Source organism: Haliotis rubra, unplaced genomic scaffold (assembly GCF_003918875.1).
Source record: "Haliotis rubra isolate DU_JTF1 unplaced genomic scaffold, ASM391887v1 Scf203, whole genome shotgun sequence".
NCBI lineage: Eukaryota > Metazoa > Mollusca > Gastropoda > Lepetellida > Haliotidae > Haliotis > Haliotis rubra.
In genome coordinates this window covers 1,253,212-1,271,520 of record NW_025766037.1, presented here as the reverse complement: position 1 = coordinate 1,271,520, position 18,309 = coordinate 1,253,212, and the positions used below count along the sequence as shown (strand labels likewise).

The window sequence follows — 18,309 nt, the reverse complement described above, 5'->3', positions numbered from 1 at the left end:
CTTAACTCAGAGAATATACAAACATGTCTATATTTCCCGATAAAAACCCATACCACATCGAAGTGTCTACGACACCAGCGACACCACATTGTTTGGAGAAAGACATTGTTTGGAGAAAGAGATCTGTGTCAAAATCATTGAAAATACAACAAAGCGACAAACGGTCAAAATGTCACGTTGTGGCATTGTCGTTACTTTAGGTAATTTTGGCATTTTTTGTTTTGTTTTTTTTATAATGGCGACAGCGCGTCCATGTCCCTTCTAAATTTTAGGGTTCCATACTTCTTGCATTCCAGGGGCGGTGGGGTAGCCTAGTGGTTAAAGCGTTGGCTCGTCACACTGAAGACCCGGGTTCGAATTCCCACATGGGTAAAATTTGTGAAGCCCATTTCTGGTGTCCCCCGCAGTGACGTTGCTGGAATATTGCTAAAAGCGGCGTAAAACCAAATTCAGTCAGTCAGTCAGTCTTGCATTCCACATATCATTCTACACAGCTTCCATACACCAGCGTGGACTGAGACAGAGTCTGACAGGTGTACAGGATACATTCAACGTAAAGGTTACGTTATCCCAATGAGTGAAACATAATTAACGCAACATGTTTACACTGTTTGACCGGAGAGAACCTTAATGAAGCATACGACTTTATGGATAACAAATTAATTTACTGCATAGAGATACGTTTCAGTATAGATTTTTACAAGCTTGATAGCTTTGTAAGAATCTACAGCGAAACGTCGCTCTATGCAATAAACAAGAAGTTGTCATCCATAAAGTTGTACTTTTCGTTATTGACTTCGAGAATGCCGATCAAAGAATCGGAGAGAGTGTTGCAGGAGTTATATGTTCTAGAGTTGCATATTAATGAGACCCTCTCAACCTTCGACCGCCTCCGTGGTCTAGTGGTTAGAGCGTCCACCCGGAGAGCGGAAGGTCGCGGGCTTGATCCCCGACCGCGTCATACCAAAAGACGTAAAATATGGTACTTGTTGGTCCCTGTCTGGCGCTCGGCATTAATGGGTACAACAAGGACTGGTCGGCTCGGAGTCAGTATAATGTGTCTGAGTGGGGTATTCATGCTCGCTGCGGCATGGTATCTCAGTGGGCTAGCACTATAAAACCAGCTTTAGTCTGGGCTAGTACAAGCAACCGCACATACACATGCACACGCATGCACGGCGTCATATGAGCGAAATATTCTCAAGCACGATGTTAAACCCAATTTCACCTCACCTCACCTCTCAACCTCCAGTCCAACCTCTCACCTTTCTGTCAGCTTCCTGACGTCAAATCAACCTTTAACACGCCCCATCAAACCTTTTCAACGTTCCGTCAACCTTCTCAGCTTTCTGAATCTTCCATCAACACTATCAACGTTCCATCAACATTTTCAGTGTATCCATCAACATTCACTCTCCACGCCCAATCAGTTTTGTCCATGTTCCATCAACCCTCTCAACCTTCTATGAACCATCGTCATGTTCCACCACCCCCGAAGCACTCCTCTATCCATGTCTAATCAACGCATTTAACGTTGCAACAACTTCTCCGTCATCCATTGAATTTCTTACCGGTCCATCCACCCTTTTAACCTGTCACCCAACTTATGATTGTCTATTTAACCTATACTGGCACACAGCCACCTGAGTACCACTCTCGACAGTCCATCAATCCTCTTAACGATTCATCAACTTTCTTCACGCCTCTCAACGTTTCATCAACCTTCTCAACTTTGCAACAATCCTCTCAGCTATCTATCATCCTATCAACCATCTGAATGTTCCTTAAGACCCTCGATCAACACTCCATCAAACCTGTCTGCTATCCATCATCCAATCAACCATCTGAATGTTCCTTAAGACCCTCGATCAACTCTCCATCAATTCTCTCAGCTATCAATCATCCTATAAACCATCTGTTTGTTCCTGTTCATTAAGCTCGCCAACATTTCATCTAAACCTCTCAGTTTTCAATCATCCTATCAACCATATGAATGTTCCTGTTCCTTGAAGCGCTTCAGCCTTCCAGCAAACCTCTCAGCTTTCAATCATCATATCAATCTGAATACATGACACGATTTATGGATTCACGTTCGTCCAACTTCTAATTGCCTATCAACCATCAGAATGTTCATTTAAGCACCTCAGCGTCCCATCAACCCTTTAACTCTACGCCCTAACAATCTTCCCATCAACCGTCTCCACGTCTCATCAACTCACTTTACGGTAAATCAACCCTCTTATCTTCCCATCAACAATCTCAGCGTTCAATCAATATTCACGCCCCATCAACCATCTCAACGCTCCACTAAAGTCCACGCACCATCACTCTTCTACATGCACTTTATTCACGATCCTTCAACCCTCTTCAATACCCACCACCGTCAACCACCCAGGAACCACTGAACATCTATAACGAACAAATGTGTTTATTCGTCTGGAATTCTTGCATGACAAAGATTATAACTAACAGCTAAGATATACAGAGCGTAGCTACCATACCATTGCTAGGTATACTTTCTTTTCAATGATATAATGCATGTTAACTTACGTACGAGTGTTTTCAATTTATCTAACAAAACAAATGTTTCTTCACCAAGTCAGAGTACCAGTGAGTATGCCACAGGGAACATGCATTAGGAAATATCTTAAATTATTCACCCTTGGAAACAGCATGGCACCAAAACAGTGATAATACCTTTATAAATGTTTCTTGGACATAAGGGGGCGGTGGGGTAGCCTCGTGGTTAAAGCGTTCGCTCGTCACGCCGAAGTCCCGGGTTCGAATCCCCACATGGGCACAATGTGTGAAGCCCATTTCTGGTGTCCCCCGCCGTGATGTTGCTGGAATATTGCTAAAAGCGGCGTAAAACCATACTCACTCACTCACTCACTCTTGGACATAAGTGATGTGTTTTAAAGTTCCAGATGTCAGGCATATTTCCTCGAGTAAAATCAGGAATTACACGGAGACCCAAACACTTCCAGAAAATACCCTGCTTATAGGCCTGCCCTGTTTACACATATTCCCTGTAACATATTTACTTAACTTGGACGTCGATATATTATAACTCCTTTATTTAAATTCCTAGAATGGAAACTTAATTCATACATTAATCTAATTCATACTCTTTAGGCATATGCACGTCTACAAGCTCACAATGTTCCACCATTTTCTTCCTCAAATTGACTTCTTTGATTGGCATTCTAGAAGTTGAGGACAAAAAGAATGAGGACTATTTTTATGGATATACAACTTCTCTATTCCGTATAGGTAACGTTTCGACATAGATTCTAATGTCGTTGACAAGCAAGTGGTATCACATGGTGGTATAAAAAGCAAGTGGTATAAAAATAGTCCTCATTCTTCTTCCTCAAATTGTTCACTGTATTCCATCATATTTTTACAATATTAATATATATATTCAGTATTCTTACAGTACTCACTAAGCACGTCTACGTCTTTACAGTATAAATCTATACTCTCGTAGTGCTAGTCTATATTCTCACATTATTACAAAGCACGCAGAGGAATCAGCGACAGAGAGACATCGTAATAAAAATCATTTTTTGTAATATTTACATACATAAACCGACGTACAAAAGAAAGTACGCACCTGATGCTTTGGTAAAATGTTTTCCTAAAAACAGCGTAATATTAAGAAAAGTGTTTTGATTGTGACACACAAGTCACAAACATTGTGTACGTGTTGCAATAACACCATAGATACCGTACCCAACTGGAACATTGCTAGCAAAATATGTATTTTTATAAATAGTCTCAAAACAGCAGGTGTGTACTTTCTTTTGTACATCAGTATAGTTCAAAACAACCAAGACATATAAAATACACAGTCATCCAAGCACGTGCATCTACACACGAGATCCGACAGACATGTTTCTATACATGATTTACTGTTATATGTTGCAATATGGCTGTTGCATTGTTTATCTAGCAAGACATAGTAAACATTCTAAATTACAACAGTTTCAATGTCTACGAGAACAGACTTTCAACAGGATAAGGCAGCATATCTACTTCAAACAAACTGTAACGTTTACAACCGATAACGTCATGACATTGTCTCACCATGTGACATATGACGTCACGATAATGTCTCTTCATGGCGACATGACCTTACCGCTACACTGTTTCACCACGTCGACATAACTTAGTCATTACATTGTTTAAGCACGTCGACAATATTACGTCATTACAGTGTTTCACAACATCGACGTTCTTGCGTCATTACGATCTCTCCGTGGCGATATTATAACACTTCACAGCTTCACCAGGTCGACAGTAATACGTCATTACGTCTTTCCAGGTCGACTTCATTACGTCGTGACAATTTTTCGTCGAGTCTACGTGACCGTATTACGTCACTCCATTGTCTCACAACATCCCTATTACGTTGAGGACGCCCAGTGCATAATTATGATGACGTCTTAACTTTGTCTCACCATGAAGCGTAATAGCAGTTATAACGAGAAAGATCTACACCAAACCAGTAGTTATATATTAGTTAATATATTTCTCGGAAGTATCTATTAAGGTAGTAGCTATATGGGCGCTACCATAGTTACGTAAGATATATTTCCACATAGACCATGTTATGTTTATGTGGGATATATTTCCACATAGACCTCATAATCATAGTTAAGTAGGATATATTTCCACATACACCACGCTATAGTAGTTACGGGGAATATATTTCCACATAGACTTCGTTACCACAGTTGCGTAGGATATATTTCCACACACACCAGGTTACCATGGTTACGTAGAATTATTACCACATAGACCTCATTACCATAATTACGTCGGATATAGTTCCACATAGACCACGGTATCATGGTTATGTGAATATATTTCCACATAGACCTCATTACCATAGATACGTAGGATATTTTCCACATATGCAAAATTATCATGGTTACGTAGAATTATTTCCACGCTGAAGTGACGTTGGCTATACCCCACCAAGCTAATTCGTTATCATAATTAAATACCATAGTACAGAAGGCATAGGTTATCATTGTGATCAAACTGTTCAGAGGAGACATGCATATGTAAGTAAAACCCATCTTCTTCAACGTTATATATTTAACTTCAGGAACTTTATTTTTACACGTAGGCGATCTTAAAGCCACGGGACGATGCCGCGATTGATTTTCGCTGACCTTCATACCGGTGTAGAACTAACTCCTATATGTATACCTAATCAGTTATGTAACGTTAAAGAAAGTGAGATTTACATGTAATACAAGGGTTAATTGGTAAGTTCTGAGCCTCTAATCGAAGGATTCCTTTAAAGTGAAATCTCCTCCTGTGGAAATTGTATGATGTAATGGCGCTATTTTATTTTTTTTAAAATCATCAAATTGGCTTTCTGTGACAAATCCCCCTAAAATAAGCAAGGACTTGTGAAAAACTGTAGTGATCAAGCATTTGCAGACAAGGGGTTTCGGGACCGACCATGGCTGGGATTTTGTAGAAGACTATACATTTTTTACTTGCAGCTGCAGAACCTGATATCAGCTAAACCTATTAGCCTAAATACTATTTTTCCAAAAAACATCTTGCAGCAATGTATGTTTGTGGCTGAAAAAATCATTTATAACGGTCGGAAGCAGAATTATTTTTTCAAGCATCTAATGTGCCAACATTTTTTTTTTCATGAAATCCCAGGTGCCCAACCACATGTGAAGATATGAGAATTGCACTATGTAGGGATGTACCTTCAAACGCCACTGTAAAGTAGAGGGCAGCACCTGACAACTATGTTTATCAATCAACCCCTGTACAGGGTATCACTTGAAACTCTCTGGACCAATTCGGGATTGCCAGATTACGGCATAGTACAACACCGAAAGCACATCAAGACTTGCCGATTTTTCTTGTATTATCTGAGGCATGGGGTCATGTTTATATAACCCGAGGAGCAAAAGTAACTATACCTCCCTGTTGTTTTCATCATATGTGTTATTTTCAGTTGCAAATATCTTGATTTCAGCAAGCTTACATATGAAATAACGTTATTGCACTTAGTCAGCACGCGAAAATACATCTGCACAGTTTTATTTCTGAATGTTATTTAAAATTTTGTTTTAAGAAAAAAAATTAATGCACAGAATACACTATTGCTCACGGTTATCCTACAACTGTTATCATTGGAAATCAATAAATTTGGGGGTTTTTGCACAAATTTACATTTTATAGATGGTCACGTGTTTCACTGAAAGAATATATTTCCACAAAATTTCCACAAAAATATTTTTCACAAAATTTCACTAACAGTTGCAAATATTAGTGATGTTTGAATAAACATATTCAAATTAAGAAGAGGTCTTTCTAGATTTTTTACATCTAAACAAACTCGGTACACTTTCTTTTGTCCCTCAGTTTAAACCCAACCAACATGGAGATTAAGCTGAGTTTTCCAAACCGACGTAGTCTGGATTAACGGGTTCCACTATATCAGATATCAAATACAACATATTGAATACACTTGCATGGAAGATATAGCACACCTGATACATCTATCAGTACACAAGCAATAAATCTGTAGCATGAGTAACACATTCGATTTTCCTGAGAAATAAAGCTCGATCTGAGAATGCTCTCGGACCGTCCGTGAAAAGGCACATGACATGGACGAACAGAGGTCTGTACAGGAGGTCGTGTGTCTGTACAGAACATAGTATGTTTGTACAGGAACAGCTTGTCTACACTGGCAGGGGCGTGTCTGTACCGACCACCAAGCAGCCATCTTCTTCCGGTAGATGCAGTTGACGTCACTTCCGGGATGAACAAACTAAGCATCGTCACGTGTATGTGGCCATGCTGGATGTTGCTACGTGTCTATAGTTTGTTGTCGTACACAATGAACACTTCCGGTGTTGAAAAGGTAGAACACATAAGCTTGGAGTGTCCAGTCACTCAGGTGGTTGAATGGTCTACATTCACCACAAAACACCACGTCCATGTTAACACAACGCCAGAGTCAAGATCACGTCAATATGTACATGGCGTCAGTGTCAAGGTCACGTCAATGTTCACACGACGTCAGGATCAGCGCCATGTCAATATGGACAGCACATTGTCACCACCACGTCAGTGTCAACGCCACATCATCTTCATCTTCAGTAGTTTCCCCGCCCTCGTCTTTTTTCGTTGTTTCGGCAGGTACCTGTTGACAAGACAGATATTGTAGGTGGGCAAAAAACGTGTTCTGTTCCATGCTACTACTACTATTACTACTGTTGCTGCTGCTACTACTACTACTACTACTGCTGCTGCTGCTACTACTACTACTACTGCTGCTGCTGCTGCTGCTACTGCTACTATAACTGCTACTACTACTACTACTGCTGCTACTACTACTTCTACTACTGCTGCTGCTGCTGCTGCTACTACTACTACTACTGCTGCTGCGACTACTACTACTATTACTACTGCTGCTGCTGCTACTACTACTACTACTACTGCTGCTGCTGCTGCTGCTACTACTACTACTGCTGCTGCTGCTGCTACTGCTACTATAACTGCTACTACTACTACTACTGCTGCTGCTACTACTACTACTTCTACTACTGCTGCTGCTGCTACTACTACTACTACTGCTGCTGCTACTACTACTACCATTACTACTGCTGCTACTACTACTACTGCTGCTGCTGCTGCTACTACTACTACTACTGCTGCTGCTGCTGCTACTACTACTACCACTACTACTGCTGCTGCTGCTGCTACTGCTACTATCACTGATACTACTACTACTGCTGCTACTACTACTACTACTGCTGCTGCTGCTGCTGCTACTACTATTACTGATACTACTACTACTACTGCTGCTACTACTACTACTACTGCTGCTGCTGCTGCTGCTACTACTACTATTACTGATACTACTACTACTACTGCTGCTACTACTACTACTACTACTGCTACTACTACTACTGCTGCTGCTGCTGCTACAACTTCTACTACTACTGCTGCTGCTACTGCTACTATTACTGATACTACTACTACTACTGCTGCTGCTACTACTACTGCTGTAACTACTACTACTACAACAACTACAACTGCTGCTGCTGCTACTACTACTACTACTACTGCTGCTACTACTACTACTATTGGTGCTACTGCTACTTCTAAAACTACTATTACTGATGTTACTATTACTACTGTTACTACTACTACAATATCAACTACTACTACTACTGCTGCTACGACTACTACAACTGCTATTGCTGCTACTACTCACATCCTTCTAATCTCTCTTCCAGCAGTGAGATCTGTTCACTCAGCGAGGCTATCCTGTCCAATGGGATGGAGCCATGCTGGTCGTAGGCCGGATGAAATTTGATGGGGTCGGGCGTTGTTGTGGTGGGAGGGGGTCTGGTAGCTGACTTCAGCTCGTGCATGGTTACCATGGCTTCCTGGTAATGGTCAGCCAGGTAGGATACATTCCCCATCAGGAAGTTCTGAAAGAGGACACCGAGTTATTCCATGGAAACAAAACATCCATTAAACATCCTTGCGACTCGTGAAGATCCGGGTTAGAATGGATCTTCAATAATCCTTGCTTGTCGTAAGAGGCGACTAACGGGATCGGGTGGTCAGGCTTGCTGACTACACGTCATCGTATCCCAATTGCGTAGGCCGATGCTCATACTACTGATCACTGGATTGTTTGGTCCAGATTCGATTATTTACAGACTGCCGCCATATAGCTGTAATATTGTTGAGTGCGACGTAAAATTAAACTCACTCACTCAGTCAATTAAACATGCTTGCATCCTTACTGTGTTACCACAGCGTCACATTAATTCATCGGCTACCTGCCGCAAGGATTTTGTGTTGCAAATTGTCAAGGGGTTTCTGTGTAGCAACGGTTACCTTTTCATCCTCGAGATTCTTCACCTTGACCATGAGGCTGCTGATGGTCTTCTTCATCTCCTTGTACTCCGACATGCAGGAGATGCACACTGAAACAACAGGGTCACGGATTGTCACACAGTGTCACGTTTACACAGGTATTCAGAACCCGTGAAGATCCGGGTTAGAATTGGTCAGTTTGGTTTTATGCCGCTTTTAGCAAAGTTCCAGCAATATCACGGCGGGGACACCAGAAATGGGCTTCACACATTGTACCCATGTGGGGATTCGAACCCGGGTCTTCGGCGTGATGGTCTTCAGTAACCCATGCTTGTCGTAAGAGGCGACTTCCTTGACACATGGCCTCGTATTCCAATTACGTCGAACGATGCTCATGATGTTGATCACTGGATTGTCTGGTTTGGATTCGATTATTTACAGACTGCCGCCATATAGCTGGAATATTGCTGAGTGCGGCGTTAAACAACAAACCAAGCAACCAAGATATTCAGAGGCTCACACTAACATCAATTCTTCTATGCATACTAAAGGCCGTAGCCCCATGTATAATAAAACAAAATAATATTATCATACGTATCATCATATGTGACAGATGGGTTTGAGTTAACTATTGACATTTCGTAATTTGAAGTTTCTCTAACATGTTTCGCAACACCTAACCAAATATTTATAATTTAGCCTAAAATGTGAATAGAATGGACATTTTATTACGAAGTGTCAGTCATCTTCTAAATCTCTGTGTACAAAATATACATAATCTATTACAGCGGGCAATGCCACATGGCCTCCCAGTACCAATCATTAAAGGAAGTACACATAGTCTTAACAGACATAAACTTCTGCATTTATGAACGGGAAACACAGTGAAATAAATAATATTTAACAGCCATAAGTGAGTGAGTATGGTTTTACGCCGCTACACATTGTACCCATGTAGGAAATCGAACCCGGGTCTTCATCGTGACGAGCGGACGCTATAACCACTAGGCTACCCCACAACCCTTAACTGCCATGAATATACAGACCTTCAGACTGACATGGACATACAGTGCTATCATACACAGATATACATGGTGTCATGACATATCTACTCACATTTACACGTCACTTTGTCCGGAAGAAGATCGAATCCATCGTGACATCCACACTCGTATCGCCCGGGTAGATTGTGACACACCTGTTGACAGTTGTTGGGTGTAGCACACTCGTTGATATCTGCAGGTAATCCGGTCAGAGATATCATCATACCATGGTAGATAAACCTATTGGATGGTCTACACCATGTTGTGTAAACATATTTAAAAAGGATCTACATCATGATGTATCAACTTATATGTGAAGGTACTTCACCATCAACCTATGTCTAAAGGTACTTCACCATCAACCTATGTCTAAAGGTACTACACCATCAGCCTATTTGTAAAGGTACTGCACCATCAATCTATTTGTAAAGGTACTGCACCATCAATCTATTTGTAAAGGTACTAGACCATCAATCTATTTGTAAAGGTACTGAACCATCAACCTATTTGTAAAGGTACTTCACCATCAGCCTATTTGTAAAGGTACTACACCATCAGCCTATTTGTAAGGGCACTGCACCATCAATCAATTTGTAAAGGTACTGCACCATCAATCTATTTGAAACTACGACACCATCAACCTATTTGTAAAGGTACTAGACCATCAACCAATTTGTAAAAGGTACTTCACCATCAACCTATTTGTAAAGGTACTAGACCATCAACCTATTTGTAAAGGTTCTACACAATCAACCTATTTGTAAAGGTACTGCACCATCAACCTATTTGTAAAGGTACTTCACCATCAATCTATTTGAAACTACGACACCATCAATCTATTTGTAAAGGTACTTCACCATCAACCTATTTGTAAAGGTACTGCACCATCAACCTATTTGTAAAGGTACTTCACCATCAATCTATTTGAAACTACGACACCATCAACCTATTTGTAAAGGTACTAGACCATCAACCTATTTGTAAAGGTACTTCACCATCAATCTATTTGTAAAGGTACTTCACCATCAATCTATTTGTAAAGTTATTCCACCATCAACCTATTTGTAAAGGTACTTCACCATCAATCTATTTGAAACTACGACACCATCAACCTATTTGTAAAGGTACTGCACCATCAACCTATTTGTAAAGGTACTACACCATCAACCTATTTGTAAAGGTACTGCACCATCAATCTATTTGTAAAGGTACTGCACCATCAATCTATTTGAAACTACGACACCATCAACCTATTTGTAAAGGTACTGCACCATCAACCTATTTGTAAAGGTACTGCACCATCAACCTATTTGTAAAGGTACTTCACCATCAATCTATTTGAAACTACGACACCATCAACCTATTTGTAAAGGTACTAGACCATCAACCTATTTGAAAAGGTACTGCACCATCAACCTATTTGTAAAGGTACTTCACCATCAATCTATTTGAAACTACGACACCATCAACCTATTTGTAAAGGTACTAGACCATCAACCCATTTGAAAAGGTACTGCACCATCAACCTATTTGTAAAGGGACACTTACTTCACCATCAATCTATTTGAAACTACGACACCATCAACCTATTTGTAAAGGTACTAGACCATCAACCTATTTGTAAAGGTTCTACACAATCAACCTATTTGTAAAGGTACTGCACCATCAACCTATTTGTAAAGGTACTTCACCATCAATCTATTTGAAACTACGACACCATCAACCTATTTGTAAAGGTACTAGACCATCAACCTATTTGAAAAGGTACTGCACCATCAACCTATTTGTAAAGGTACTTCACCATCAATCTATTTGAAACTACGACACCATCAACCTATTTGTAAAGGTACTAGACCATCAACCTATTTGTAAAGGTACTGCACCATCAACCTATTTGTAAAGGTACTTCACCATCAATCTATTTGAAACTACGACACCATCAACCTATTTGTAAAGGTACTAGACCATCAACCTATTTGTAAAGGTTCTTCTCCATCACCATCAACCTATTTGTAAAGGTACTTCACCATCAATCTATTTGAAACTACGACACCATCAACCTATTTGTAAAGGTACTAGACCATCAACCTATTTGTAAAGGTTCTACACAATCAACCTATTTGTAAAGTTATTCCACCATCAATCTATTTGTAAAGGTTCTACACCATCAACCTATTTGTAAAGGTACTTCACCATCAATCTATTTGAAACTACGACACCATCAACCTATTTGTAAAGGTACTAGACCATCAACCAATTTGTAAAAGGTACTTCACCATCAACCTATTTGTAAAGGTACTTCACCATCAACCTATTTGTAAAGGTACTTCACCATCAACCTATTTGTAAAGGTACTTCACCATCAACCTATTTGTAAAGGTACTTCACCATCAACCTATTTTTAAAGATACTGCACCATTAATCTATTTGAAACTACGACACCATGATGTATCAACCTATTCGTAAGGACACTACACCATAATGTAAAAACCTATTTGTGAGGATACTATTCGCTGTGATATGATTGATATTACACGCTGTTGGCATCGGAGTGATGCAATACGCCAAGATCAAACTGTGGTATTATCATACGCCACGATCTGGCTGTGATGAAGTACGCTAGGATCTCACTGTGGAATATATACGCCATGATCTGGCTGTGATGTAGTACGCCAGGATCTCACTGTGGAATATATACGCCATGATCTGGCTGTGATGAAGTACGCCAGGATCTCACTGTGGTATATATACACCACGATCTGGCTGTGATGCAATACGCTAGGATCTCACTGTGGTATATATACGCCATGATCTGGCTGTGATGCAATACGCCAGGATCAAACTGTGGTATTATCATACGCCACAATCTGGCTGTGATGAAGTACGCCAGGATCTCGCTGCCATGATGTTTCTGTGATACAACATGCCCTGCTCTGACTGATGCAATACGCTATGATCTCGCTGTTATTTACGTACGCCTAGCCCTGACATTTAATTAAACGTTCATAACATACCAACCTTTACATCTAAAAACAATATATAACCGAAAAACCTGATGAAATATAAAGAAATTCCAAATACTTACTACTTTACATCTAATGTTTACTACCACCACAAATATATCAAATGCTGTATCTGTGCTTGCTGTACATACCCTGGTCACAACTCTTGCCTGTCCACCCCTCCGAGCACTCACATGTGTGGGGAGCCGTGCACTGACCGCCATTGAAGCAGCCACCTTGACACACCGCTGCAACAAGCACACACACAGTCAGGAGATACATCGTCAAATACCAACCACGGTTACTTCACCCTCTCATATTGAGGACAATCTGCGTGGGTAACGAAATGCCAGACCGATTTCCTTTGAACTATGGAGCATGTCATTGAGCTGTTTCCACAACTGAAATCAGACATGCAGCATTTGGATTGGAAACGTATATTACGAAAACCGATACATCTTCACTTGAGGAAATATTTTCTCAACATCTCCGCCAAGTTGACGCTGGCCCGCCCTGCAGCTGCAGCCATGATAACACAGGTCACGTGACACCTGTCATAGTTGACGTTGTTAACATTTTAATGTAATTGCACCTACAATTGCTGGTAGAGTCGAATTAGCGGTGCTGTCTGTCACAATGTCACTATTTACCAACGAGCTTCATTTCTGGCAGCCTCGATCTGAACGTCTGCAACTTCCGGTCGCTTATGTCAAAGACGTATATAGAATGTATTTTCGTCTTTGGTTATGTGTACGTAATGACGGGATCATCGTCCGGCGGAGGAAGGTCGAAACGCTTCCCGTTTGGGTGTGATCAGGAGTTCTGAGGCAAAATGGCGTCTGAGACGTCTTTGAAAACAACGTCTGTGAAGACTGAGGGCGGCGTAAAGCGCCTTCACACCGTAACAGTATAGCAGTTTACCAGTCGAGGGAGTTGTTCATATACAGAAACGTCTCCTCACGCGTGTTCCTACTTACGTTTCATGCAGTCCTTGTCTCGCTTTGACTTCCTTCCCCAGCCGGGGCAGCAGTCGTGGACACTCTTCGTGCTGATGCGGACGTGGAAGATGGTTCGGAACGCTACCGCGTAAGCTAAACTGTAGTAGCAGAAGATGAAGCACAATCAGTATCCACGGCAACACCTTAAGTCAATTATTTACCATGTAAATATTATTAACTTTTTAAAATGCACAAGCTGCGTGAATTTACATGCTGTATACATTGATAGTCTGTACATCATAAATGCTATTGATCTTCTATATCCATATTTGAGATCCTTGTTGTCGACCCGTGAAGATCCGGGTTAGAATAGGTCTTCAGAAACCCATGCTTGTCGTTAGAGGCGACTAACGGAGTCGGGTGGTTAGGCTCGCCGACTGGGTTGACACATGTCATCTTCATGTTAATCACTGGATTGTCTGGTCCAGACTCGAATATTTACAGGCTGCCCGCCGTCATATAGCTGGAATATTGCTGAGTGCGGCGTAAGACAATAACCAAACCAAACCTTTAGTTGTAACAGACTCCCTTATCTGTGTGTAACATACCTATCTAGAGCTGGCTATCGATATAGATCATAGAGATCTATAATTGTAATCTTAATATCGATCGATTATTGATAAATATCGGAAACGTAACTCTGAGCAAAAATGACAAAAATATCACAAATATTAATCTACAATATTATCGATAGCACAATTTTCTTATCTTTAATCATTAATAATGTTTCCTATTGACGATATTTCCGATTATCGATCATTTCAGACAGCCGTACAGATCCTGGCTAACTTACCTATATCGGGGACAGATTCTGTAGTTCTCACACATGCCCATGGTCTGGCGGTATATAGGTCGGATGTAGCTTTGCCGCACGGGGATGGGTTGCGCCATCTGACGGTGATGAACACACACGTGACGCCTGTAAATGGAGACAAAGGTTTAACGCGTTATTCAGACACTCAACCAAGGTAATGGTCTGTCAACTTGAATGACTATACTACATATTGATAAAATGAGTGAGTGAGTTTAGTTTTACGCCGAACTCAGCCTAGTGGTTAAAGCGTTCGCCCGAGTTCGATTCCCCACATGGGTAAAATGTGTGAAGCCCATTTCTGGTGTCCCCCGCCGTGATTCCCCACATGTACTGTTGGAATGTTGCTAAAGGCGGCGTAAAACCCAACTCACTCACTCACTCACTCAGTGTGTTATGAGCGAACGCTGTAACCACTTGGCTACACCACCGCTCTCGGACTGCAGTGCTCAGAAGAGCAAGTATGTTAGTTAGAACAAAGGGTCTAGGAGTTGGTGTTTCGAGTTGGTGACGGAGTAATTCTGTCATTTAAGTGTCATCCTAAGGATAACGTCAAGACCGGACAGGACGTGGGTCTGTCTAACAGTCCCTGAACCACATTATTTTTCCTACTGCCAAGCCCTCTCTGCAGTTGTAAAGCCCTAAATAAAGCAAGTCTAGATCTCCTCAGGTTCTGAATCTCTGGTCTCCCTGGGGCTCCTTTTCAATTTAAATGGGCTTGTTTGTTAGTATCAAACTTATATATATTCAGAGACTAAGCATTAGTCTAGGTGAAGGCTTCACCAGTACAAGACAACGATAAAATGACGATGTACTCCTCACAAGGAAAAACACCACGTGTCGTTCTTTAGTACCATATTGAAACAGTGACCTCTGAACCCAAAGTGTCACCTGCAGTGCCCGTATGAGAACACTTAAACAAACACCGAAATAATATATGAAAACTTCTTTGGATATTATTCCCCTCTGAAGAAAACGTAGCATGTATCGCAAGTTGCTACTGCAAAAATTCCACACACTTGAACTAACAAGTCAAGCATGTTTGAAGCTATGAAATGAATCTCTTTATAAGCATATGTTTTTGTTGGGCTGTGTTATGAGAACTCCCTAGTGTGGAGACGGCCGGCTTCTTCTCTCCCAGAAACAGGAAGGTTTGTGCTTATAGTTTCCTGCCGAGGTGAGGGTCGTGCTGATGCTGCAGTTTTTCCCGCTAAATATGCCCGTAGGGCTGTTTTTGTTTCCATTGTTTTAGCTAATAAACCGCTGTGAAGAGTCTGGAACCCCATTATACAGACATTCCCCTGCAGGATACATTGAGTGTAGCAGGTCCATCTTGGGTTTGTACTGCAGAGATTAGTGTAGGTACACAGACATCACCCGTACGTCATCACTTGTCTTACATACAGCAGGTCATCACCTGTCTGTTACATACAGTAAGTCATCAGTTGTCTGTTACATACAGTAAGTCATCACCTGTCTGTTACATACTGTAAGTCGTCAGTTGTCTATAAGAGTGTACATACAGTTAGTCATCACCTGTCTGCAAGAGTGTATATACAGTAAGTCATCACCTGTCTGCAAGAATGTACATACAGTAAGTCATCACCTGTCTGTAAGAGTGGACATAACGTAAGTCATCACCTGTCTGTAAGAGTAGACATAACGTAAGTCATCCCGTGTCTGTAAGAGTGGACATAACGTAAGTCATCACCTGTCTGTAAGAGTGGACATAACGTAAGTCATCACCTGTCTGTAAGAGTGGACATAACGTAAGTCATCACCTGTCTATTACCTGTCTGTAAGAGTGTACATAACATAAGTCATCACCTGTCTGTAAGAGTGGACATAACGTAAGTCATCACCTGTCTGTGAGAGTAGACATAACGTAAGTCATCCCGTGTCTGTAAGAGTGGACATAACGTAAGTCATCACCTGTCTGTAAGAGTGGACATAACGTAAGTCATCACCTGTCTGTAAGAGTGTACATAACATAAGTCATCACCTGTCTATTACCTGTCTGTAAGAGTGTACATAACATAAGTCATCACCTGTCTGTAAGAGTGTGCATACAGTAAGTCATCATCTGTTTGTATATTGTACGTACAGTAAGCCATTACCTGCTTGTAAGACGGTACATACAGTAAGTCATCACTCGTCTGTAAGAGCGTACATACAGTGGGACATCACTTTCGCGTCATCACCTAGATGTCAGACTGGTTATCTATGTACCATCACCCCTATATCAGAACGTTCATAAAATCAATTGGCGAAATTATCTCTTCAGCAACGCTCCATACAAGTACTTCAGAAAGAAAAGAAGAGATCATTTCCCTGTCCATTTGTTCTATGAAACCCCAGCCCCAGACACATTCTTCAGGAAAAGCTAAAGCTTCCATTTCACAAGCCTCGTATAAGCAGCACTAAGTTCGTGTTCAAACTGCGGGTCTTTGTTCGACAATCAGCCTCCCATCTTAATTACACCACTGTGTGGCTTGTCGACTTTTTAGCCTCTAAAAGCATCGCGAGCCACGAGATCTATTTTACGCCGATCTTGTGAAACCATACCTAGGTGGGTCGAGATCTCTTCAGATTTGATGTAATGAAGACAGGGAGGAGACAAGCATTTATATGCAGATAAAGATGATAGCGACTTTGCAGGTCGGTGTCTCACAGACTGTGATATTGAAACATTTGAAAACGTGTAGCCCGAATTGTTTTGCAGTGTCGCATTGAAAGGAGTTTGCTGTTAAAGAGACTGACGTGACATCACCCAGAACCTGCACAGATTAATACAAACTTATGATGATGGCGACGGTGACGGCGACGACAAAGATGGAGATGATTATAGTGATGATTACATCAACAATGGTGATGATGAAGATGGAGATGATTATAGTGATGATTACATCAACAATGGTGATGATGATGATGATGATGATGATGATGATGATGATGACGACGACGACGATGATGACGACGGTAACGACCACGGTGGTGAGCGTGATGATGATGATGATGATGATGATGATGATGATGATGATGATGATGATGATGATGATGATGATGATGATGATGACCCATGTCTGCGTTAACCAGTGACATATGGACCACAGACGTTCGAAACGCAAACATCCGCATTCGCAAGTTACATGATCACAATACCCGTGAAAATCCGGTCTACAATTGATCTTCAGTAACCCATTTTTGTCGTAAAATGCGACTAACGGGATCGGGTGGTCAGGCTCGCTGACTTGGTTTACAAATGTCATCGTATCCCAATTACGTCGAACGATGCTCGTGATGTCAATCTCTCTACCGTCTGGTCCAAGCTCAATTATTTACAGGCCACAGTCATATAGCTGTAATAAACCCACAAACAGACATGGTCGCAATCAGTGTCGGAAATGTATAAGTGATGTACAGAGGTCAACTCACCATGTTGCCCCGAGGACGAATTCAACAATGTTCACTGTAAACGCCCCCATACCCTCGTTAAACTACATACTCATCACAAGGCAATACATGCATCAACACAATTAGCCATAGATGTCATACAGTCAGTACATCATCAA

At 41.2% G+C, this 18,309-nt stretch overlaps 1 protein-coding gene across 1 annotated transcript in view; it reads right to left on the bottom strand.

Moving 5' to 3' along the window:
* Window positions 1–6,125: 6,125 nt before the first annotated feature.
* The window catches only part of LOC124275842 (epidermal growth factor-like protein 7), a 43,377-nt gene continuing 31,193 nt past the window's right edge, over window positions 6,126–18,309 (bottom strand). Inside the window, exons 2-8 of the mRNA XM_046711523.1 lie at window positions 14,720–14,845; window positions 13,906–14,024; window positions 13,081–13,176; window positions 10,000–10,119; window positions 8,905–8,993; window positions 8,270–8,489; window positions 6,126–7,192 (exon numbers count right to left, since the gene is read on the bottom strand). Of these exons, the coding sequence (XP_046567479.1) occupies window positions 7,146–7,192; window positions 8,270–8,489; window positions 8,905–8,993; window positions 10,000–10,119; window positions 13,081–13,176; window positions 13,906–14,024; window positions 14,720–14,845 (817 nt within the window). The 3' untranslated portion in view covers window positions 6,126–7,145. The remainder of the gene's footprint in view (window positions 7,193–8,269; window positions 8,490–8,904; window positions 8,994–9,999; window positions 10,120–13,080; window positions 13,177–13,905; window positions 14,025–14,719; window positions 14,846–18,309) is intronic.